Source organism: Corvus cornix, chromosome 28 (assembly GCF_000738735.6).
Source record: "Corvus cornix cornix isolate S_Up_H32 chromosome 28, ASM73873v5, whole genome shotgun sequence".
In the NCBI taxonomy this organism is placed as follows: domain Eukaryota; kingdom Metazoa; phylum Chordata; class Aves; order Passeriformes; family Corvidae; genus Corvus; species Corvus cornix.
Window position 1 is genome coordinate 4755925 of NC_046356.1, and position 24071 is coordinate 4779995.

The 24071-nt window shown below is 52.5% G+C and overlaps 1 protein-coding gene across 19 annotated transcripts in view; it reads right to left on the reverse strand.

Annotated features, from left to right (window-relative positions):
- Window positions 1-1033: 1033 nt before the first annotated feature.
- PTPRS (protein tyrosine phosphatase receptor type S) overlaps window positions 1034-24071 on the reverse strand; it is a 148677-nt gene continuing 125639 nt past the window's right edge. For 9 of the 19 annotated variants that reach the window (XM_039566157.1, XM_019293498.3, XM_039566156.1 and 6 more), the window contains 15 exons: window positions 23309-23320; window positions 21439-21551; window positions 19067-19114; window positions 15477-15574; window positions 13087-13210; window positions 10266-10441; window positions 9595-9714; window positions 9320-9474; window positions 7604-7889; window positions 7011-7189; window positions 6193-6319; window positions 5987-6112; window positions 4635-4789; window positions 3793-3928; window positions 1034-3271 (listed from right to left, as the gene is read on the reverse strand). In XM_039566157.1, the coding sequence (XP_039422091.1) occupies window positions 3203-3271; window positions 3793-3928; window positions 4635-4789; window positions 5987-6112; window positions 6193-6319; window positions 7011-7189; window positions 7604-7889; window positions 9320-9474; window positions 9595-9714; window positions 10266-10441; window positions 13087-13210; window positions 15477-15574; window positions 19067-19114; window positions 21439-21551; window positions 23309-23320 (1924 nt within the window). In that variant the 3' untranslated portion in view covers window positions 1034-3202. The remainder of the gene's footprint in view (window positions 3272-3792; window positions 3929-4634; window positions 4790-5986; window positions 6113-6192; window positions 6320-7010; window positions 7190-7603; window positions 7890-9319; window positions 9475-9594; window positions 9715-10265; window positions 10442-13086; window positions 13211-15476; window positions 15575-19066; window positions 19115-21438; window positions 21552-23308; window positions 23321-24071) is intronic. The other 10 variants (XM_010412202.4, XM_010412195.4, XM_010412201.4 and 7 more) reach the window with 3 other exon arrangements.

A 24071-nucleotide genomic window follows, 5' to 3' on the forward strand; every position in this document is an offset into this window, starting at 1 on the left:
TTGTTACTATTCCCAGACTGCCTGGAGGGACACACGTACATGAGCTGTGGTTATAAACCAGGAGATTTCTGGGGTTTATTCCTTTCTCTTTTTTCCTGTGCCATCAGGGTTGTTGCTGTTTGATGTGTGGTTGGCTCCCTCCCCACTCCATCTCTCACATGGAGCAACAACATTTTGGAGGTGATGTCATTCCCTGGGATCTCAGAGCACCTGATGCTGATCACGGTTCTCTGTGAACTTGCTAATTAATTTTTTGTTCTTTTCTTTAAGCTGGAGTCAAACTGCTGCTGGTGGTGTCAGTCTCCCATAGGGAGAGGGGGAGCTGTGGAAGGGAGGGAAGGATCCCAGGCCACCACTTCTGTCATTCTCCAAACCCCCGTGTCCTTGCCAGCCTTTCCCAGCCGTGCTCCTGTCTGGCCTAAGGTGGGTGAGCTGGAAGCTCAGGCTGGGCTGGGCCTACCTGTGAGCAAGAGCCAGGGTTGGGAAAGCCTTTGGCTTGGCTTAGGTCTGGATCAGTGGGACAAGGGGTTTTCAGCAGCTCATAGGACCCCAGAATGGTTTGGTTGGAAGAACCTTAAAGGCCATCCAGTCCCTGGCCTGTGGCTCTGCATTCTCCTCCCTCTGGGCTCCATCCGGAGCAGGGACAGGGATCTGAGCCCTGTGCCCCACCAGGCACACACGGACAGGGCAGCAGCACCACCCCCAAGGGGTAAAACCCCCAGGTGGGCAGAACCTTTCTGGTGGATCCCGGTGCAGGCTGAGCTCCCCCCACTCATCCATCGCCGAACCAGCAACACCCTCGTGCTCGTGCCTGTGGCACTGCACTTTTGGGCCCAAAGCTCCCCAAACGAGCTGTTTCTTTGCAGCCACATGTTTGGCTTGTACAGGTGCCTATTTTTAGCAGGAGCAGAGGGAGAGCAGAGGGAGAGCAACTGTTCCCTGGCCCTGGGCACCGGCAGGACGGATTTGGGAGTCTCTGCCCAGAGCAGCTGCCTCGGCCCTGCCCCTCCCACACACACAGGGCTGCAGCACGTTCAGACAATCTTCCTTTAATACAAAGTCAATATATCTACATACACCGTGGTATGAAAACCACTTACTGTTTCAGTTTGAAATAACAGTGTGAAAGCAACAGCACTTTGCTCTCATACAAAGAAAAAAACCTCCCCCCTCCCCCCACCTTGTCCAGTAAGATTTTGCTGCAACATACTTAGAAATTTGGGCAACTTTCACACAAATAAGTAAAATCTCGAAGAAGCCTTTCAGTCGGTTCTTTTTTTTTTCTTTTTCTTTTTTTCAGTTAAAGACAGGAAATGGGTTGTGTGGGGGGTTCTGGGCAGCACTTGATGGCCATGATTACCCCTTCTAGAAAAATAAAAAAAGTGGAAAGGGCAGAGGTGAGCAGAGTTTGGGGCAGGGTGGCTTTTCTCAGATATCCTGTGCTCTGTGCATGGCTGCAGGAAAACTCCTGGGCACTGGAGCCACAACCAGCACAGAGAAAGGCTAGGCTGGTACCTGCAACACACCTGGGATGTTAAAACACCTGATGGGTGTCAAGGCTCCGAAATCACATCTCTGTCTCCAGTCAGCAAAAGCCTCTGGTGTTGATGAATCTCCCATTTCAGCCCTGGCCCTGTATGGCCACAGCTGAAGGGGAGGGAATTGGCACTGCCACCACCCCTTCCCCTGCTGCCCCCCCACCCTCCCAGGGATGTGGGATAGGTCTGTGATTTAAAACAAAAGAACCCAAAAAAAAAAAAAAAATCCAGAAAGGACATTTTGTTTTTACATGAGCAAGTTAAACCTTTTAAATGGTAGAAAAGCAATATGTAGAAGTAGCAATTTGCACTGCATTTTTATATATCACAGCCATTACACGTAACATTTCTACAGTGAAAAAATAGACTGTCTTTGAACATAATATGAACAAATAAGCAAATTTTTCTTTTAAATTCATTGACTGATATTCTTTGTCTTTTTAAAAAAAAAAAGGAAAAAATACACTATTTAAAAAAAAGGTAATGTCACTTGTTACAGTTACATCAATACTTTAAAGAAAGCCACTCACAGTATTTGCCATTGGATGCACCTTCCTGGATCTTTCCCAGTTCTTTTACAGCTGGGGCATGTTGGGGACAGTGGGACGTGGGAGCTGTGCAAGGAGTGCTGTGGTGCTGGGACAGTCCTGAGAGGAGCTCCCGAGAGCTGCTGAGTTCAGAGGCGAGGGGCTGGCACCAGGAACCAGCTGGATATTGGAAACAAATTTCTGTAGGTGCTTCTGGGGCTCCTGGCAGGGACATTCTGCTGGGCAGGAACGGGGGACGCAGCTGCTCACAGCAGCAGTGGGGTGTGAATGTGCAAAGAGCCTGGGGAAGGGGCTGCCTTTCTTCCCGGGGTGTCCCACCCTGCTCCAAGGAAAGCCAGATGGGCTGGAAACGGGCCCAGACCCAGCAGTCAGAGACCCCAGCCCAAGCAAGGGGAGGGGGCCACCCCCCACAGCCAGCTCTGGGGGTTGTAACTCTCGCTCTTTCTCTATCCTTTTAAATATCCTAAAAAATAAATTTTGGAATTAGAAGAAATGAGGAATGTTCCAAGTATTCAAAATGTGAGCTATAAAACCTCTGGCGTGGCAGGGGCATCCCATGAATGCTGTTTGCAAGGTGCCTGCAAGCCCAGAATCATCCCAATGCTGATACTGAGGTTATTAAGACTCCAGCTAGAAGAACTCCTGACCCTAAGTTTGCCTAAGTATTTAGATTTAGTTCCTTTTCTTTCACAGAACACCTCCAATTCTGCAAGTGACTTCCTTTAAAGACTGCCAACTATATTAGTAAATAAACTGAACTCTAATGATGTAACCAAAGTCGGTTTTTCCTTCCCTTCTCCAGCAGAAACGTTTCCCAAGGTGTGTTGTAGCTGTTGGATCTGTTTCCCCGTGTCCATCCGTCCTCCCCAGCGAACACCACCTGAGGTTCCAGAGCAGTTCCGAGCAGCCCTCCCGAGCTGCCGCTGCGAGCGCCAGGTTACAACATGGAGTTCCCGAAGGGGTGTTCCTTCCAATCCTCCCCCCTGCTCCCGATGCATTGTCCAGATGAAAAGGTACTTCTTCTGAGTCAGTTTTGTAAGTTCAAGCGCTCCTCCTGGGTCAGAAGAGGCCTTCCAGGACTGAAGTGGTTGGTAGAGTCTGCACAACGATGGCTTTTTATGTTGCATAGTGATCAAAACTTCCCAGATACTCCAGAGCTGCCTGGTAACAGAACTGGTATTCATCCTGCCAACAGCAAAGAGAAGCAGCCTCAGAAGTGGGAATTGGCTCCTCAGGATCCCTGTCCTGCTCTCCAGACAGCACGAAGCTGAGCAGGAACCTCTGTGATTCTCAAAGAGATGAGAACTCCTGGGAGAGGGAAGTTCCAGCCTTTCCCTTTATGTCTGTGCCTCTCAGGTACTGAACATCCCCCACTCTCCTGTCAGCCCCACAGCCAGATTCTTGTTCTTGGATAAGAATCGAGGCTCCACACTGGGATGTAATCTCTAAGGGACTTTCTAACAATAGGCACTTTAAATATTTTAAAATTAATTTTGTATTTCTTAGGTGAAATCAGCAGTGCAGCCTGGGCTTGCTGAGTGACCCCAGGTGAGGGTTTGGTAATGCTCAGAAAGGCCAGGCTGGACAGGGGTTGGAGCAACCTGGGATAGTGAAGAGAGTGAAAAGAGAGGGTCTTAGGGTCCCTCCCAACCCAACCCAACCCAGCCCATTCTGTGATTCCTGGGACAGGACAGGGTCCCCCTCACCTCTGTTTGCACCATTGCAGGTCGTTGTGTTCGCAGCATCTTCACTGTCTGGAAAATATCTACAACCCCCTCGTAGCGCATCCGCTCCAGGACGATGCTCAGGGTGATGAACACTCCAGTCCTGCCCACGCCAGCACTGCAGGAAGGGGAGGAAATAAACAGGGAGTTGTGGGCTACAATGTTCAAATGTTCCTGTAAATGCTGGGGTTGGGGTGGGGTTGGGCTGGGCGCTGTGAACATGTTAGAAGTGCAGAGCCTGGGTCAGTCCTCCAGGAGAGATATCCAGAAATAACCCAAGTGCCAGAGTGTGACCCAAAAAACGTTTGAGAAAGGCAAATTGAAAAAGTTAAAAGCTTTGGGTAGTGGTGGAAAAATTTTTCTTCATATGTAATGTTGGGCTTTTGAAATTAAATAATTTTAATAAGAATGGATCATCCTGTCCTGCCCATGGGTAAGGAGGAACAATTCTTGCTAGCAGCAAACACAGCCCAGCAATGCTGGAGGTATAAATTGGGCTGAGACTGGTAAAAAGTACTTCCAATTCTGCAGGTGAAATATTATAGATATTTTACAGATATGCTGTAAATAACACTGTGGTTCTCATCTCCTTCAGAGTATCAGCATTTCATACCTCTCCTCCAAATATAAAGGGTCAAAAGCCTTGTGGGCAGGGCCAGGGCTGAAGGGAGACGAGTTTGGCTGGCAGAATCAAGTGTTTGGCACTGACACCCCCAAGAAATCTCCCTGCAAGGATGCAGTGGGAAACGGGGGAGACATCTGGATTTTAATTCCTTCCTTTAATTCCACATCCCCAGATGGATGAGGTGTGTCCATGAGCCTACCTGCAGTGGACAGAGATGGGGCCATCCTGGCCAAACTGCTCCTTGGTCTTGTGTACCTGCCCAATGAAGTCGATAAAACCTTCTCCTGATTTTGGCACACCTTGTTCTGGCCAGTCAGTGAACTGGAACTGACGAACAGTTCGTGACTGACCGTCCTGGGGGGACAAAACAGGAATAGTAAAACACCCTGTATATGTGACAGAAAACAAAGAAGGCAAAAAACACCCCCTATTTTTGTTGCTAGCTTGTTAAAGGGCATGAAAAGTTGAGGCAACTCAGTGCTGTAGTCAAGTGCACACGTATTTATTATCCAGCCCCACCATGACAGAGCTGCTTGTGTTGCAGTTGACGTTCCTGGACTCAGCCTGTCAGCACAGATCCACGTCCTGGCAGGTGCTGAAAGCTCTGACCACTGCAGACAGCACAGATGGAGTCTTCAGCAAAGGAACGTTCAAGGTGAGGTGTTGGCCTCTCTATCAATCTTCACAAAGACTTGCCACAGTGTCAGAATTACAGCTGACAGGAAGATAAATCTTGTTCTATGAGGACTGATGAGGCATCCTCCTCCTCAACCTTGCAAATTGAATTATCAGGTTCTGGAATACTTAGGCAACCTCAAAAGCAGGAGACTGAGCTGTGAGAGGGAGGGTTATGTTTGCCTCAGAAATTTGAGAAGGTATTGAAATGCTCCTTTGGATGAGAAACCTGACATTGAATTGAAGATTATTGGAGTGAATTTGTCCCTTTGAACATGACTGGCAGTGGCTCCTCTTCCAACCACAGAAGTGCTCATTTTCTGTAGGGTGCAGAGAAACCTTTGCAAGGTTTTTATCAACTTTTTTTGGGAAATACGTTCTGCTTTCACCTCAAATAAGCTGCAACTAATCCCCAAAGCCAGGCACACCTCTAACAAAGCAACTCCCGGTGGTGAAAGAGGTTTGAAACAGCTTTCAATTTATAAGAACAAATATTCCAGTACAATCTGTGTGTGTGTGTTCTGTTCCTGATCACAACTGAGCTCTCAGGCATGCAGATTCCAAACCTCCTTGGGCAGCCCCTTCCACTGCCTGACCACACTTTCCATGAAGAAATTCCTCCTGATGTCCAACCTGAACCTCCCCTGGCACAGCTTGAGGCTGTTTCCTCTTGTCCTGGGAGCAGAGCCCGACCCCCACCTTGTTCTGTGCAGGAGCTGGACTCGAGGATCTTTGTGGGTCCCCTCCAGCCAGGATATTTTATGAGCTCTCCTCCACTGAAAATCCCAGAGAAAGTGTGGACACCTCAGCCCAGCCCACCAAACCCTGTTTTCTGCCAGTTTGAACCACCCTATCCCAGCCCACGGCAGCACCTACCCTGGCATCCGTGACCTTGAACTCCCGCAGGATGTACTGGGGCATGTTGTACTCAGCCATGGGGTCCACGACGAAGTACTGGTACCGTGCCGAGCGCTCCGCGGGCCAGTACTGATGGCACTTTTCCTGCCCAGGGCAGAGACAGGTCCCTGTGAGTCCTTGTCCTGCAGGAGTCCCCTCCCAGCCCCTCCTCTGCCCCCACTCACCCGCCCCATCTCGCGAAGCTTCGTCAGCATCACGACGATGGTGGAGTTGTTCTCCCAGAGCATCCTCCAGAAATCCTCGGTGGTCTCTGCCAGCGGCCCCTGCGTGGCAATGTAGGCCTTCTGCTGCCTGGGGGAGCCCAAAGCAAGGGGGGGTCAGGCAGGAGCACTGCGTGGGCAGAAGCTTTGGGAAATGCATGGAAAGGCTGGAGAGTGGGAGAGCAAATGGAAATGCTGGGGAAGGACTAGAACAGCACAAGGTCTAAAGGGGTAGGGGTGTCTTTCGTGCCAGTGGTCAAAAAAAAAAAAGAGCCGATGGTGAAGCTTTCCTTAAATATCACTTCCAAGGGGAAAATCCAACCACCAGGCTGCCCAAATCCCAGTGCCACAGCTGGGGCCAGCACTGCTGGTGCGCCTGGACAGGAGGAAAACTTGCACACGGAATTGCTTTGTTCCCTCCAAACCCACCCATGGAGGGTTGCAGCTCCCAGGGCTGGAGTTTCTGGGGGGAAGCTCTGGGGACTGCAATGCCCCCAAATCACAAAGGTAATAAAAAGGCCAATCCATATTTGGAAACTTCCCAACAGCAAAATCCACCCCTCACTGATGCTCTGTGTTCAGGACCTGCAGCTGGAGAAGGGCTGCGCTGCTTTAGGGGATCAGTAATTTAAGACCACGGGGAAAATGTCAGCAGGCTGGATTTGGGTCTGCAGGGGGATTTACCTCTGGCACCTGTGTGCAGGTGATGGGCCAGCCCAGACTCCCCGTGCGGGGCCCGGCCCAGCCCCAGGGGCACAGAGCTCGGGTGGCCCCGGCCGTACCTGTAGCCGTCGATGAAGCTGGCGTTGATGTAGTCGGAGCCCTCGACGCCGCGGATGGGCTGCAGGCACACCCGGGTGGTCTCGTAGGGCATGATGTTCACCAGGCGGTTCTTGAACTTGTTGCAGGGCAGGTTGGCGCTGATGAAGCGCGAGGTGTGGGCCTTGGAGTTGGCGAGGCGCTGCGGGCAGAGGGACAAACCATTCCCTCAGCTGGAGTGTTCTCCTGACCCTGTGCCAGCCCCCTTTACCTGCCCTCCCTGTTCTACCCCTCCGTGTGCCCTGCTGGGGTTTGCTTTTGGGGTGGGGCACAGAGACTGAGGCCTTTCCCTAAGCAAAACTTCCAGAAAATACTACTACTACTACTCAAAAAGTTAAAAACCCCTCCAATTTAAGAGGGAGCAAATTCAGTCTCGATCTGGAGTGACCAGGGAAGCTGCCTGTGGTGCCCGGCAGGTCTCCTGGGAACTGCGTGACTCAGTGAAGTAATTACCTCCCACATGGAGGCAGCAAGGTCCCACTTGCCTGATGAAGGCTCCGTGTGACCACCGAGCCCTGCCCAGGCCCTGCCGCCCCATCCCAGCACCCACACTCACCTTGAACTCCAGCTCCATGCCCGTCACGTGCTCCCTGGCCTCGATCTGTGCCAGTTTCTGGATGTAGCTGTAGAGGTTCCGAGCCGGGACCTCGGTGTTGCCGCAGGCCACGGCCTCGAGCAAGGCATCGTGGATGAAGCTGTACTGGTCCTCTGTCTGCACCATGTAGTTGCGCTGGGACCTCATGAGGGTGACGTGCCCGTAGATGTCCACGGTCTTCTCATGCTTGATCCTCTCCAGCATGGCGTCGATCACGATGAAGCAGCCGGTGCGTCCCACGCCCGCGCTGGCGGGACAAGGGGAGAGGGAGGTGAAGGATTGGCTTGGCCTTCACTGGGCAGGTGCCAATCGCCCCTCCACACTGCTGTGTCCCCTGTCCCCTCCACACCGCTCTGTCCCCTGTCCCCTCCACACCGCTCTGTCCCCTGTCCCCTGTCCCCTCCACACCGCTGTGTCCCCTGTCCCCTCCACACCGCTCTGTCCCCTGTCCCCTCCGCTGTGACACCCCAGGCCGGGCACAGCTGTGGCAGCCCGAGGCTCCAGCAAAGGGCTGGCACGATCTGAAGGCTGAAAAAGCCTGTTTAATCTCTCCGATCTCAGCAGCTGAAAAGCCACTGATGTAACGAGTAACGTGCGTCACCTCTCTCCCTCAATGTTTTTGTGCAGCGAGGTGACATCAGACCTGTGTGTAATGGCATTTACGCCTCAGCGGGGCTCTGTGCTCTCTTGTGCCACTGCTAATAAAGGGTTTCCTTTCACCATTCCAGTGCTGTCCCTTTTTTCATTGAGCCCCCTTGATCTCTGTTAATTAGACTCCCTAACACCTGAACCAAGCAGGTGACTGGAGCTCTGGCAAGAATTTAGCAGCTGATCTGGGATCTGGTTGTGAGCTGACAGCTCTTTATTCATTTTCTGAGGTGCACAATAATTGCCATGTGCAAGGATAGTGATAAGTTGCCTCCTCACAAAGACTGTTAAAATGGCATCCTCCAGCAGAGGCAGGATTAGCTTCCCCAGCAGCCTGTACAACTCAGATCTTCCCCCAGTGCCCAGGAACCCACAAGCTCCTCCACACCCTCCTGAGGAACACAGGGATTTATCTGCACTGAGACTTCAAAGATTCCTCACTGGGTTGTGAATTGAATTAGGGAATGTTACCTGGCTTCAGCTTGGCATTATCAGAAAGGCTGCAGCACTCAGAAACCCTCTGTCAGTCACTGTCAGCTCTACCTTGGGCAGCTGAGGCAGCTCTGCCTCCCAAACACCCCAAACACTCTCCAAGGTCGCACCTGATCCTCCTCCTTTCTCACTGTGACCAGAGACAATTCCACCACACAGAACCAGACACTGGTACAGCACCAGGCACTTCCCATTGCTTAACAAGATCATCAAATCCCAGAATGGTTTGGTTCCAAAGGGACCCTAAAGCTCATCCAGCCCCACCCCCTGCCACGGGCAGGGACACCTTCCACTAGACCAGGTTGCTCCAAGCCCTGTCCAGCCTGGTCTGGAACCCTTGGTCTGAGTGATTTGGTACAAATTACACCCCTCATCATCTCAGAAAATGCTGTGGTCAATGGAATCCTCAAGTTTCCTTCTCAGATGCTGCCTGGGAATCCACCTAAGAGCCATCCCTGTCTCCCAGGTAAATCCACACCCTCCTGAACTTCCGCCTCCCTCGCAGGTGTCCCCATGCCAGGGGAAGGGAAGCTGTACCTGCAGTGCACCACGATGGGACCAGCATCCGGGGGGTTGCAGGTTTTCACCCGTCTCAGGAAGGCCAGGAACGGGGTGGGGTACTCGGGCACGCCGTGGTCAGGCCACGCTGTGAACTGGAACTGCCGCACCTCGCGCTTCTCACTGGAGCCGTTCTGCAGGACAAGGGAGCGCCAGGGTCAGGGGGGCACCAGCACCCCAAAGCTGCCTGTGCTGTGTGTGCAGGGTGTGCCACAGCCCATCTCCAGGGAAAACAGGAGCAGGAGCCAGCTCACCTTGTGAAGGGAGAACGTTCGGACGCAGAATGTGGCCAGTTCAATGGTGTCCAGCAGCGTCACTTGGATCATTCCGTAGGTGTCCGTGCCTCGGCCTGGCCAGTATTGGTCACACTTTATCTGCAAGACAGGAGGGATGGCTCAGTGCTGGGACAAACCCTTCAGTGGTGGGAAGCTCATTCCCAAACTGCCTTGCTACCAGTGAAGCTGGGCAGGTGGCAAAGGCAAGGAGAGGTGCAAGAAGTGTCTTTGCAGAGCACCAGGACAGGGACAGACCCATCAGACAAAGCTCCTACTGACTAAGCACAGGCTTTGATGACACATCAATCCCAAAGACAACAGACTGGAATGATCCTGAAGATTAGAGGGAATGTACTGGGGCTTGTTAAACAAGAGAACTGAGTATGAAACTTGCCACATGATTAACTCCAAGACAGACATGCAGTGGGATCCAGCAGCCTCTTCTCCTGGAGTTGCCAAGGAGGCTGCAGCTTTCCAGGGTGAATGGCTTGTTTTTTTAAAAGCAATGAATCACTGAACTTTCAGGGTGCTGTCAGAGCAGGCAGAAATCCCCCACTGGCTGCACATCAAAGGGATTTGCTGTTTCCCCAACCCTCCCCTCCAATCCCCCTGGATTATGACTAACCAGTCATCTCTCTCACGCATCTTACCCGTGATTTCTCCTCCAGCTTAGTCATCATAACAATGGTGGCTGAGCGCTGCTCCCACACCATCCTCCAGAAGTCCCCGAAGGTCTCTGGCAGAGGCCCCTGGGTGGCAATGTAGGCGTTCTGCTTCCGGTACCCATCGATGTAGTTGGCGTTGATGTAATCACTGCCCACAATTCCTGTGTCAAATCAGCAAAAATCAGAGAATTGCACAGGACTTCACACAGCTGGAAGCATGAGGAGATTTTTGCAGGGATGCTGTTAGAGAGAAGTCCCCGGCAGAAACACCAGAGCCTTTGTGGCTTGGTGGGTCAGAATCACACAGGCACTTGGCAAGGTTTTCCCAGCTCAAGCTCCTGCATTGCAGGGAGACAGTAACTCCTTGCAAAAGATATTCAAGAGACCGAATATCAAGCCTTGAAACCATGGTGTTTGCACTCGTGTTAAACAGGAGCAAAGCCCTGGCCCAGGGCACCTGCTGCACCAGTGTCCAGTAGGACAGACCTGAGTCCTTGTCCCAGCCCACCCCAAGCCCAGGCAGCAAATGACTGTGTGGCCCATAGTCGAATCCCAGGCATTGAGCTACAGCTGGACAGAGTAAAGAATAAAACCAAGCTTGATTGAGCCAATGAAGGCTTTGAAATCACAGGCTTTGACTCACTGTAAATTGCCTCCTGTCATTTTAAGAGTGGGTTTTTTTTTTAAACTTGCATGAGTTACAGGCTATTGAGTTCCAGCTGCTTGCCTGGGTCCCTGCTTGAGGGTTTGGGATGAGCAGGAGGCACTGCCAGAGTGAAGAGGTTGATTGGGACATGGCACGAGAAAGCTGCTCTGGAGTTAAAATGGCCCCTGGCACGCGGTGCTGCCCAGGTTCAGCTCCAGAGAGCCGGCGCCTGGCACGGAGCAGCCGCACTCCGGGGTGGTTTGGCTGTTCCCGAGTACAGCCGAGCGCCTGGCAAGGCTGGCAGGATCTGCAAACCCACGATTAACTCGGTGCAGAGTCCTCCTGTCTCCCAGGGAGCCAAGGGTGGGGAGCAGCAGCAGTGGGGAACTGGGCTGCAGCAACTGGGGCTGCTGCTGCTGGCGAGGGGCGAGCCCAGAGCCGCCTGCCCGTCCTCAAGGGCACTCAGGAACTTCTGAAGAAATGGCTTTTGATTAAATTTCTGGAGGGTTCCCTACCCCTGCTCCTTCCCAGTCTGAAATTTCAGGAGGCAGAGAATGTGGCTGTAACGGCAGGAGCGTGATCAAGGCTGAGCTTCCAGAATTAATCTCCTCTCCAGCCCCCTGGGGTCCACTGTGTCATCTGAAATGGTGGCCATGAGCTCCTGCAATGTTTTGCTGCGTGACAGGCCCAGCTTCAGAGAAGTCACAGAATTAAAGCCACTACTTCTTCCTGACCAAGCAGCCAGTGACAATCCGCAGCCTTGACAAATCCAGATTTAAAACAAAGAGAAAGCAACAAAACTAATTTCTCCAGCTCCTTTCATCCTCCAGCCCTGAGCATAAAATAGAGCCTGGTAGGAAGGGGCACAACAGCCAAGACGTGTCAGAACCTCTCAGATGCTTGAAAATTCAACCTTGGCCCATCATCCTTGCACTGTTGGTCCCTCATGGAGCCCTGGGTAGAGCTGGGACTGCTGCCTGCATCCAGCCCCAGATCCAAGACCAGCCCAAGTGTCCTTCACTCCCACACTTGTGCTCTTCTCCTTTCCCTTGAATGACAAAGCAACTTTTTAAAGTCTCTGCTTTCCTTGGCTCATACAATATTAATCTCGGAATTAAACCAAGGCAGAACACAGCCAGATTCACAAGGAGAAACACTGAAAGCCCTCTAATAGCAGACCAGAGCAATCCAGATTTGTGCAGTTTTTTGGCAAATCACCACTCTCTGCTGCTGCCTCAGCTCTCCCCATTCCCCGCGCCCCTCGGAGCTACTGTGGCACAGGGAGATTATTTTAGCAATTCCCTGGTCTCAAAGGCTTCTGAATTAACCTCTGCATTCACCAGGCAGTTACCAGGACATCCCACATCCTCTCTGCTCTGATGATCAGCTCTTGGCAACGCAAGACTGGCCTTGAATGCTTTATCCACCCGGCACAGCCACATCCTGAGTCCATGAAACTCCAATATTATCTCGGCAGCAGCAACCCAAGCAGGTGCCCTGTTCAACTCCATCTCAAGCCCCTCTTATCCTGGCGTGCACTGGAGCAGCTCTGTCAAGAGCCACGAGTTGTGAAATTTAATGTAAATTTTCTGACTGCACCATCGCTCACATAAGCAGCTCAGGAAACAATTTATGACCCGTCAGGCTCACACTAACCCCTTCTTATCCTGAGCCTTTTAGGGGCCAGGGCTGCAGCAGGAGCTGCTATCAAGTGATTTTTATGCCTGTACAACTCAGCGGCCACATCTCTGCGGCTGCTGCCTCTCACATTGGTACAACCAGCCCTGTGCTCGCTTCCCATTCCTCCCTGTGCAGCCCCGCTCCGCGTTCCCGGCCGCCCTGTTCCTGCTCCCTCTAAAGCCCTACGTGGTCTGAATTCTTCCTGTTAGTCAGAGATGTATCAAACAGGCATCTCCAAGCAAAGGGAAGGCAGTTTCTTGATAAACCAGCCCTTCAAATGAGGGATTGCAGCTCCAGGGGAATATGTCAGTCACCAGAATTTAACAAATGCCTGGTTTACAGAGGTATCTCCTGCTTGCCAAACTCCCAGGGAGACGTTAAGAGAAGAATATAAATAGAGATGAGAGAAGAGCGTGTGCAACGTGTTCCCTGCAGGAACTCCACCCCAGCACTGCCCAGAGGAGTGGGGATGCCCCGTACCTTCGATGGGCAGCAGGATGACCCGGGAGTGGTCGTAGGCGATCACGTTCGCGTAGCGGTTCTTGGGCTTGTTCACTTCCAGGTTGGAGTGCTCCCAGGTGAACTGCTGCCCGGGGTCGATGGACTGCAGGGGTCAGGAAACGGGAGAGTCAGTGAGGAGAAAAGCAGCAAATCCAGTTCTGAGCGCTTGTTCCACGTGGCTCTGCAGGTCTCGCTGAGGAGCGCAGCGATCGCCGTGTGCATCCCGCAAGAACCCAGCTTTGCTGGTTTATGACCGTGTGTGCTGCCCCATCCCTGAAGTGCCCAAGGCCAGGCTGGATGGGGCTCAGAGCAACCCGGGACAGTGGAAGGTGTCCCTGCCCATGGCAGGGGGTGGCATGAGATGGGCTTTAGGGTCCCTTCTGACCCTAAAGAAGTCACCATTCTGTGACTCTATGATTAAAAGCTATTCATGGGCAGCAGGAAGGGACTGGGCTGCTCTGTGTGGAGCAGGAACAGCTTTGCTTGGGACCACAAGGACTCAGCACCAAAAGTTTCCCAGTGCAAATGGGGACGAAGCCCCACAGGAGCCTGGCAGGGTCAGGAGTGCATCCCCTAGCACAAAACAGGGGTAAGGACCCCGGCCTTAGGACACTCAATCAACATGGATTTTTCCCAGAAGGGATGAAGGAATAAACAATGAAATGCACTGGAGAGAAAAAGCCCCGCTGCCTGTCCTAGTGATTTATGCCAGGTTTGGTGGTCGGGTTTTTTTCCTCTCTAAAGTCCAGCTGTCCCAGATATGGAAATTAGGTTAATTACGTTTACCTCTAAATCCTCTGCCAGAGAATTAAATAAAACAAGGGCTTAATTCCTTCATCATTTTGCAGAGCCCTTGGGGTTTGCCTCAATTGGAGGCTTGGCAGGAATGTGCCGAGCTGTTTCCTGCTGCTTGCTCTCCCTCTCCCCACCACGCTTTGGGGACAGGGTCCCAGATCCCAGATCCACCCCTCTGAGCTGGCCCTTGCCCGGCCCCGCTGCCCTCCCTGCCTGTGCCCACCCTGGAGCTCCGCGGGCACAGCGTGGTGCAAAACCAGCTGATAAAACTGTGCTCCTGCACTCTGGCTGCAGAGAATTCCTAACTAATGGGTATTTATACTATTGTAATGTGTCTGTTTGCTCTCCATCCCTCTAATCATGCCTCGCCTTCACTTCATTAGCGATGTTTGTTCAGCTCTGGCTCTCCCACTGGAGGAGGTTGGGCTGGCACGGAGCCAGGGCACTCGGGATATGGCATTATGCAAATCAGCCTCTGGAATCTGGATGGAGCACATGAACGGGCTGCTGCTGCCCCCGTGGGAGGAGGGACCCCAGCGTGGGAGGAGGGACCCCGGCAGAGCAAAATGCGCCTTCTCCAAGACGTGACCCCCGCTCCGGGTGCGGAGCCGCCAGCGTGGAGCCGCTCCCGGTGATATCCGGGAGTCGGGACAGGGAGAAAGCATCCCTTTGTTTGGAAAACATCCACTCGCTCCCTGCCTGCAAACAGACCGAGGCAGTCTAGACTCGTTATTAGGCTAAAAATACCAGGGCATTTGATGTCTTTCGACAACAAAACCAAGAGTGGAGAGAGGCTTTTTACAAGGGCATGGAGTGATAGGATAAGGGGCTTTAAACTGGAAGAGGTTTTAGATTGGATATTAGGAAGAAATGTCTCCCTGGGAGGGAGGGCAGGCCCTGGCACAGGGTGCCCAGAGCAGCTGGGGCTGCCCCTGGATCCCTGGCAGTGCCCAAGGCCAGGCTGGACATTGGGGCTTGGAGCAGCCTGGGACAGTGGGAGGTGTCCCTGCCATGGCAGGGGTGGCACTGGATGGGCTCCAGCCCAGTCTGGGATGGGGTAATCAAACATTACCAGGGCAGGGAAAACGTGCACAAACCCCTCAGACATGACATGTACGAGGAAGTACAAATCTTTAGCTCCGTGGCTGCTGATGGCATCAGTTGTGGAGGACTCCCTGCTCATCTCACTCAACCTCAGCTGTATAAACTGGGTGTCACAGTCCTCGTTTTGGTCCCCTCCCTGTCCTGCAGCAAGACACAGGTACCCCAAGGACAGCTCCCATCCCATCCCATCCAGCAGTCACCTTCCAGGACTGCATCCCCCTTCTCTGAGGGAGCTCAGCCTCTGCTGACCGGACAGGAGCAGCTCATGGACCAACCTCTGTGCTCTTATGAGCTGGAATTGAACCCAGCAAAGTGCTCAGCAAGTACTTAAATTTCCAATACATAAATACCTTTTAAATTTCAGCTAACCAGATCTTTAAAACAAAGCTGTTTATTTGGATGAAGGCCTGTCTGAATTCCCTAATTCCTGGCTCTGCAAACCCATGCACAGCACTCACTCTTGCTCATACCTCATACTCTTGGGATAATTTCAGGTTATCATTAGCTTTGAGATGCTCTGTGTGTTCAGCCAGCTCGGAAACGGGGATGGGCGGGTGGCTGAGCATACCTAAAAGACAAGACAGCAGGAAAAGAATCTCATTTAATAATAACTAAAATTCACAACCGTTGCGCATTTTATAAGAAAGAAGGAACAAGAAAAGAAAATAAATTACAATGTAAGATCTGCAATGAAAGTAGGGAGGTTAGAAGAGAAGAATTCAGGGCTCGAAATTGTGTCCTTGGGAGTAAAAAATAAAAATCAAGGAAATTAAAAAAAATAACAGTAAAATGAGAGTGTTCCCGTGATGGCCCCATTTTCAATGTGGAAATCAGAGCAAAACAAAAAGGAAAATCCGAAGAGCAGATGCGTGTTAGCGATTCCAAAGTGGACTTGGAATGAGCAAACGCTGCCAGAGGAACCTACGCAGCAAATGGCACAGCACCCGCCGGGATCAGGAACCAGCTCCAACAGAAAGGGAGGCAAGGGCAGGATCCAGCCAACCATGGTGATGTGGGCAGGGGATGGGAATATGCAGATGTGGGGAAGCAGGGGAGGCTTTTCAGGAACTGGACTTGATGATCTTTAAGGTCTTTTCCGACCTCAAGGATTCTCTGGGTTGTCCTTTGCACAACATCGGTTCTGAAGGTCTGCTCATGGACACTGAGCTCTGACCTGCACCATTCCCAGAGTGCAGCCAGGCCTGGAAACACCCGGCTGGCTCCTCTTCCCACTCATGGCTGGTTCCTTCTACAGCACAGCCCTCCCTCCCTCCCACCGTGGGTTGGGCTGCACCAGCCCCATCCAGGCTCTGCTGGGAATGGTGTCACCTTTTGGGAAGGACAGGCAGGGGGATTGGAACAATTTGCTGCAGGGTCTGATGCCCCTGAGCTGGTTCAGCTGCTGCCCCTGCAATCCCCATCAGCACTTTGGCGTGCTGGTGCTGAGGCAGCCAGAGCTGCCAGGGAGCTCATTGGAGCCATACTGGGAGGTCCCACCGGCTCAGACTGGTCCAACTGGGGCACATCTCAGCCACCACCAGGGTGAGCAGCCATGGCTGACTCAGTTCTCAGCCTGGGATTTGCACATCCTGCTCTGAAAGGGGCAGCTGGAGCTCTGGGAAGAGCAGGGACCCTTCCCTTCCTACAGTCCCTCAGTGGCTACACTACCAACCCAGGCAGAAAAGCGCTCCGTGCTTTGCTCATCTGCATCAGATTATGTTTTTTCAAAGGCTTCCCATGCTGTCTGCCAGCCTCTCCAGAGGCCTGGAGAGCAGCATTCTGAGAAGCCCTGGGCAGTGCCCCCGATGAGAAGGACAGGAGTGGAGAAGAGATGGAAGCCAGGGAGAATTTCGAGCCCCGTGGGTGTTGGTGGGTGACAAAGCAGTGGCGTGGCAGCAGCATGGTCAGATACTCTGAAAACTCAGCACAGAGATGGCAAAGCAAGCATGACATCCTCAGTTTTACAGTGATTTGGGAGAGGTGCTGCTTCCCCCAGGTCTGGGCACGGGACGAGTCTGCCATACCTGGACAGGTTTCTCCTAAGCTCACCACACATCTATTTTCAGCACAAGGAAATACGGCTGAAAACAGAAGAAGAGAGAAAATACACCAAAAAAGCTCACAAAAATAACCCTGAACTATCCTGGAGGCTGTGCTGGCTCCACTCCAGTCTGCTGGGATCAAGGCAGGAAGCCTCTCTTGGCTCACGGAGGAGAAACTCTGATTTAATCTCTTGTTGTCCTGTCCCATCACACCTGGAGAAGGATTATTTCTCCTCCTAGATGGAGGGTGGCTGCCGTCCACCCCAGCACCAGATGCAGACTGGGGCTGTTGGGAGGAGCTGGTCCTCTCAGTGTGGGATGGGGAGGCCAGCCGGGCTGAGATGCTCCAGATCAGACCAAACCAGCTTAACACCACCAACACTTGATGGACTTGCAGGTTAAAAGGAGAAAATAAACAATCCAAAACCCCAGTAGTAACAAGCAAGAAAACCCCCAGGTTCTCCTTGGCTCAGAAGTCATGGAGCAACATGTGCGACAATCTCTGAGCCAGTGGGAAAGGCCCACAGTGACACTCTGGAATGAGGAGTCACATTCCCCTTGAAGGAGTTTCACACATTTGCTGCATAAAAGCTCCAGAAAAGATCTAGAGTGCGACCAGCAGCTCTGCCCTTGGCTGGGGGTCATCCTGCTTCCCCTCCAACCCTCCCTGCACAGAACCTGGCCGGGAGCACATGGAACTCGCCTTGTTCTGCTGCTGTTAAGGACAGAAACTCCTTGTGGGATCAATTTCTAGGGCTCTTTGGAATAAAAGAACCTCTGCAGCAATAAACACTTCCCTGGTCAAAATGCCAAATGCATGGGGTTTCCAATAGGATCCAGGAGTTTGCTATGAAACGAGGCAGGAGCGGCATTGAGCTGCTCAGCTGAGCAGCTGCTCTTCCCTGATTTAATTCAAGAACCCATTTTGGGGTATGAAGGGCTGAGTTCAGCCAGGAAAATACCCACAACCCCTCTGTTACAATGAGGGGGTTGAGGGGAGGTGGCAGTGGACTGGGACAATTGTGACATATTCCATACCAAAGAGAGCAATATTTGGGTTGAACTATTCAGGGAAATATCCCAGCCCTCGCATCTCTGAGCACAAGCAGCATCTGTGACTCTTCATATTTGTCAGCTGAAACCTCACATACTTCCCTGCCCAGTATTAAAAAAAATCCAAGCCCAAACCATCCAGCAAGGCTGGGATCTTGGCTCCTAATGGGATGAAATCTTTTTGAGCCAGTCTCATCTAACATTTCAATCACTTGAATCTCTCTAATCTTATCACAAAAGACTTGATTCTCTGTGCACCAGCCAACTCGCCAGAAACGTGACCCTAACATCTGCTCCATGGGCCAGAGCCCATTTATCCTGCAAAACCACGGTGGCTGGAGGCACTCCTGTGAAACCCGGGGGCACAGGCCCCTGGGGTGGCCTCTGGTCTTTGTGCTCCTGGAACAGCTCAGTGCCAAGGAATGGGCACCTGCCACAGATGGAGAATGGCCCTTTCCCCTCCGAATGAAAAGGCGCCCGTGTGGCTCTTTCAGAGGGGGGATCAGCAGCTGCAGCTCCCGTTTCTCTTTCCCTGCGTTGCAAACACCAAAACACAACCCCCAGTGACACCAGTGCACGAGTACAGGGGACACCGAGGACACTGAGCCAACACCAGCGATGGAACATCTTCCACAAGGGGGTAAAGGCAGCCCTGGATCCTCCTGGGACAGCGGGAGGCACCGAGGGATGGACGGGGCCCAGGTGCTCCCCGGGCTCTGACCTGCCCCTGTGTCCTCCGAAGGCCTCTAACGGGATACTGTAAAACTGGAAGTGCAGTTCAGACAAACAGATGGCACAGAAAAGGGATGAGATGGGCAAACACCGCAGGAATACGGAGAGTTCGGCAGAAAATCAAAAAATAGTAACAGGAACGGAACAAGAATTGGAAAGGAAAGTGACAGAAGAGGAAAATAATAATGGGGGAAAAATGAAACCAACAGGAACAAAAACACACAGGAACTAACTTTCCAAGTCAAACTCAGGGTCACTGAGAGGGCTGCTCAGACCAGAATCTGCAGAAAACAGTAAAAAATAAATAAATAAAAGATACACTTTTGTAAAAATTTCATGCTAATAAAAAAAACCAAAAACCAACATAAATCTAAAGAGGAAAAGAAAGGTATTGTTGTGCTGATTAGGATAGGATATCTAAGATGTGCTATGCTTTCCCCTCTCTGAGCTGCACATTCCCATTCCCATGTCCCTCCTCTGTTTCACTGCTGGAGACACGATGGAGATTTTACCTGGGGTCACCTGTCTGCAGAAGAGCCTACAGGCCCCTTCTGAACCACAATATAGTGAATTTAAATGCCTTTAGCTCAGAGGGCACCTGTGGAGTCTTCCCCTGCAAACTGCACCACAGCCTCTCCATCACTGCCAACACACTCCAAGCTCATTTTTCCATCCATTTCCATTTTCACCCAATATTTCCAAAATTCTCTGGGAGGCAGGTGATCAACTCCCCCAAATCCTTTAAAACCTTTTAGTGCTTCACAAATTACAGAGCAGAGTAACACTAGGTAGGTCAGCTCTGGCCAGATAAACTTGGAAAGGAAAGGGCAGCATCTTCCTAAAGCCAGACCAGACACAGCCAGTGTCTTTTGGAATCTGCAGAGCCTTAATGCAGGTTTTGATGTCTCAGCTACCTTTTACAAGCCTCTCAGAGCCAGAATTCAGAGGTACAGCATGACCAAAGCAGTGGGGTCAACAGAAGACTGACTCCCTCATCCATCGATCCTGTTACCTGATGGAAGCACCCTCAGCTGACTCTGCTGTCCTGTGGGACACAGAAATTCCCACTCAGGGAAACACATGAACCAGCACTTCCAGCTGCTTCTTGGCACCAAGACCAAGCTGGAAGACCCAAGTCTTTTATTTTTATCTCAGCACAGCTTTTTCATGTGAGGGAGTGCAGCTCCTCCTCTTGGGTCTGCCACCTCTCTCCACCCGGAGCACTCACAGGAACGCTCCCAAAGGAAGCACCCAGACAAGGGCAAACTGCTGCTGAGCTGCAGCTGGGAGCACTCAAAAGATCTCGAACACCCTCAGACCCTCCTGCAAGAGCAGCAGTAAAAGGTGATTTAGGGACCTACCTGTGCTGAACTGCTGCCCCTGCAGGACGGAGCGAACCCGCTGCCATCCCTCAGCTGAGCATCGTTCCTAAGCTTGGGCTGATCCCCACGGCTGGTTCCGAACTCATTTTGATAAGAGCCCCTCAGCTCAGCGCTGCCTCGTGCTTCCCTACAAATCCCTGCCCTCTGGGTCCCTATTGCCAGCGTCACCCTAAGGAAACTCGACAATGCTAAGGACAGGACTGGGATGGGAAGGGGAAACAGGAGCTACAGAAACATAACTAACGAGCACAAAACAGCAAAAAAAATACAAACAAACTGAAAACAACAGCCAGCCCCCCAAAAGCACAATAAATTCCCTTCCAAATCCTCAAGCACCAAGAACTTGGAGGCAGAGGCATGGACAGACACTGGGTCAGCATGGCCACGTGTCCGTCTGTGTGAGGACGTGCCGGGCGTGTCAGTGGTGGCTGCAGAGGTGCCATGCAGGCAGTGGGACATGCATGGACATGGGCACACGTGTGTGCAGGAGGGAGCGTGCACGGAGCCTCTGCCCGGAGCTCAGCGCTGCAGGGACAGGCTGGCCCAGCCTCGGCAGTGCCCAGGGCCAGGCTGGACAAAGCTTGGAGAAACCTGGGAGAGTGGATGGTGCCCTGCCCACGGCAGGGGGTGGGACTGGATGAGCTTTAAGGTGCTCCCAACTCAAACCAGTCTTGGACTCCATGACAGCATCTGCACCAAGCGAGGAGACGCTGCCTCATCTGCACCAAGCAACCAGCTCCTTCCTCCCTGCACGGCCCACAGGCCAGGCCTGGCTCCCAGCAGGAGTGGTCTGGCACCAGAAAGCACCAGTTCCAGGTGTGGATGGAGCAGTGGGTGCTGGGCAGCCCGCCATGCTCCATCTCCCCATCTGGGAGCTCCCAGCTGGGGCAGCACTGGTGCTCTGGCATGTCTGGCACAGCCATGGCGCTTGCAGCTCAGCCCAGAATGCACCAATTTATCTGGAAATCCAGGAAAACCCTTCTCCCTGACTTGCCAGCACTGGGCACAGCCTGTGCAAGGTCCCTGAGGATCCCAGCAAAGGTTTCTTTCAGCATTCCCACTCAGCACAGACAGGGCTGGGGTTCCTTGGCTGTGCCCAAGGGCAGCACTGGGTCTCCAGGCAGTGCCTCAGCAGCCTCTGGGCAGGCAGGAAGGGCTCAGGGAAGGGCCAGGTGCTCCACTCCTGCCTTCCCAGCGGGAGAGGCTGGTCAGCAGCCGGTTACCTGGAGTCTGGAAGTTGATTCGCCTCATTTCCACGGGGTCCTTGGGGTGGTGGGGGGCGATTTCAGCGTTGTTCAGGAGGCACTTGGTCCGTGGCTCTGAATCCTTCCGTTTGCTTCACAACAAACCCAAAAAGAAACAAAAAAGACCAGAAAGAAAAAGCAGCTTAGCTTCTGGGCCTTGTGGTCTCAGCTACTTTCTCAGCCACTCATGTTCAGGCACGAGCAAAGCTCCCACTGAAAATCAGAGGTGCAGCCAGGGGTATAAGTACATAAAACACATCAGAAAAGGGACGAGGTTTGGAAGGTTTGCCAGTGCTATGTTCGAGGCATTGACAACGGCCCAGCAGCCCCTCAGCAGCTTTCAGGTAAGCCTGGAAGTTTCCCCCCTTCTCCCAGCAGCAGCACAGACTGGCAGCCAGGAGCGGCTGAGGTGCTGTGAACCCCCACCTCACCCTCCCTCCTCAGAGCAGCCTTCACTGAACTCTGCAGAGCAAAAATCTTCCAACTCTGGCCAAGCCATTTCCAGCCTGAAAGAACCAGAGCCAGCAGAATCATTTGGAAAAGTACAGAATCTCCTGGCCGTGACCTTGGACGTCAAGCTCTGATATTGCTGTTGGCTTGTTCAGGAGCTCTCAGAGCTGCCCTGCTGCAGACAGAGAAGTCAGAGCAGCAGTTTTCAATCTTTTTTGAATGGCAGAACCCTAAAAATCTGGGTTCAACAGTGTAGACACATCCTCTCCCAGCACAGCTGTGCCTGCTGAGATCCACCTCTCCTCCTTGCCAGGAGCCGGAGCCTGCTCCAACCTGCCAGCTGAGCTGCACATGGAAGTGTTTCCTAATATATTTTCCTCCAAATGGGTTAGGTCAGCTGAGGCAGTTGAAAAAGTCTCGGCTGACCTGGCTCATTCTCCTTGAAGAGAATTTAGAAGCAAAGCCCAGTGCTGACCTAAAGATGTGATAACCCCTTGGAAAGAAACAGTGATGAGCTGCTGGGAGCTGAACTTCTCCAGAGTGAGGAGAATGTGGCCCCCACCCTGAGGCTTGGAAAGGTGGTCCCAGCCCTTCCAGCGAGGCGGCTGTGGAGCTCCTCACCTCTCCTGCTTAGGGTGCACAGAAGCCTCCAATAATCTGCCCGCAGCAGCAATGGCAATTACTTAGGCAAGGAGGGGGTTATTCAGGACATTTTTAGCTGTCTCTTGATGTCATTAATAGCCAGAAGAAGTGGTGTGAGCCCTGCCAGCACTGCATGGGGCACCATTTCGGAATGACACCACTTTGCAGTTTGGGACTGCTTCATTTTTGCCGCAGTCCTGGAACTGCTGTTAATAGTTCACGGACTGAACCCATCAGTTACTTTTAGTGAAAGCTTTCCCAGTCTTGGAAATGGTTGGAAAAAAGTCGTATTTCTGCAGTCATAAACAGCCTCTGTCAGAAGCCCTTGGCTGAGGGGGCAAGAGCAGCTTCTGCCATGGGGCGAGGACACCTCAGCTGGTGAGAGGTCTGCTTCCAGCGTGCCAGTGGCTCAGGGACAGCCCGTGTGGAGCAGCCAGACATGCAGAAACCCACTTTCACCTCTGACTGCCACACAAATGAATGTTTCTCTGCTCCATTAACCCAACACTTTATGAGACATTTACTGTCACTGCTGCTCAACCTGTGAAAGGGCCATTTTATTTAGGAATGGACAAGCAGGAGAAAACTGGGCTTGCTTTGCTTTTTCTGCCCCAATCAAACATGGTCTAACATGGGGTTTCTGTGAGGACAGATCTACAGGTGGGAACTGCACCAACAAAGCCCCAACACCACAGCAAACACTGCTTAACACACAGCAAGCAAGAACCTGAATAAATGGCAAATCTGATGCTCTTACCTGTCTGGTTTGCTGTCCAGGAAAGCAGTAAGTGGAGAAAAGACAAGACACATGTTCAGGTTAGAAAGGACTTGCAGAGGGAAGGGGAAGCATTTGCTCAGCTCTAGCCCTGGCAGCAGAGGTGGGACCAGCACAGATCACCCAGGTAAATGGACACCAGCGAGGACCCCTGAGCCCCTGCTCACATGCTGGGATGCAGAGGCCACAGCCCTGTGCACAAGGGAGCACACCTGTGCAGGTCAAAGATGGAACAGGGCTAGGAGAGTTCCCTCCGCCCTGGGAATGAGCTGTCCCAGCTAAGGACACCTCTGCTGGCCACTGCCACCATTACTTACTTTGCTCAGCTCCTGCTTCCCCTCCTGTCCCCTTCCCTTGCCCTGTGTGTGCTCAGGGGACCCCCAGTTCTCATCCACCATGAGCTGCTCAGAAAGCCAAGGGAAAGGGAGCCACTTCCAGGGCTTTTCCCTTCTCTCTCCTGAAGACTCACACCCTGCTCCTGTCTCCCAACTCCAGCAGAAAACCAGCCTGAGACCAGTGGAGGTCTCTGCTGCCCCACAGCTCAGAGGTGCCCTTCCTGCATCCCCCTCACTGCCCACAGGCACACAGAGCATGGAAAGGGGAGTCTGAGGCTGAGAGCAGCAAGGCTGGAGTCCTGACACACTCAGTGCACACATGCCCCAAGGGAGTGTCTGTGGGACAAGCACAGCTTTCCTGGGAGTGCCATGGGGCAGAGTCTGAAGCAGCAAATCCCTGCAGCCCACTG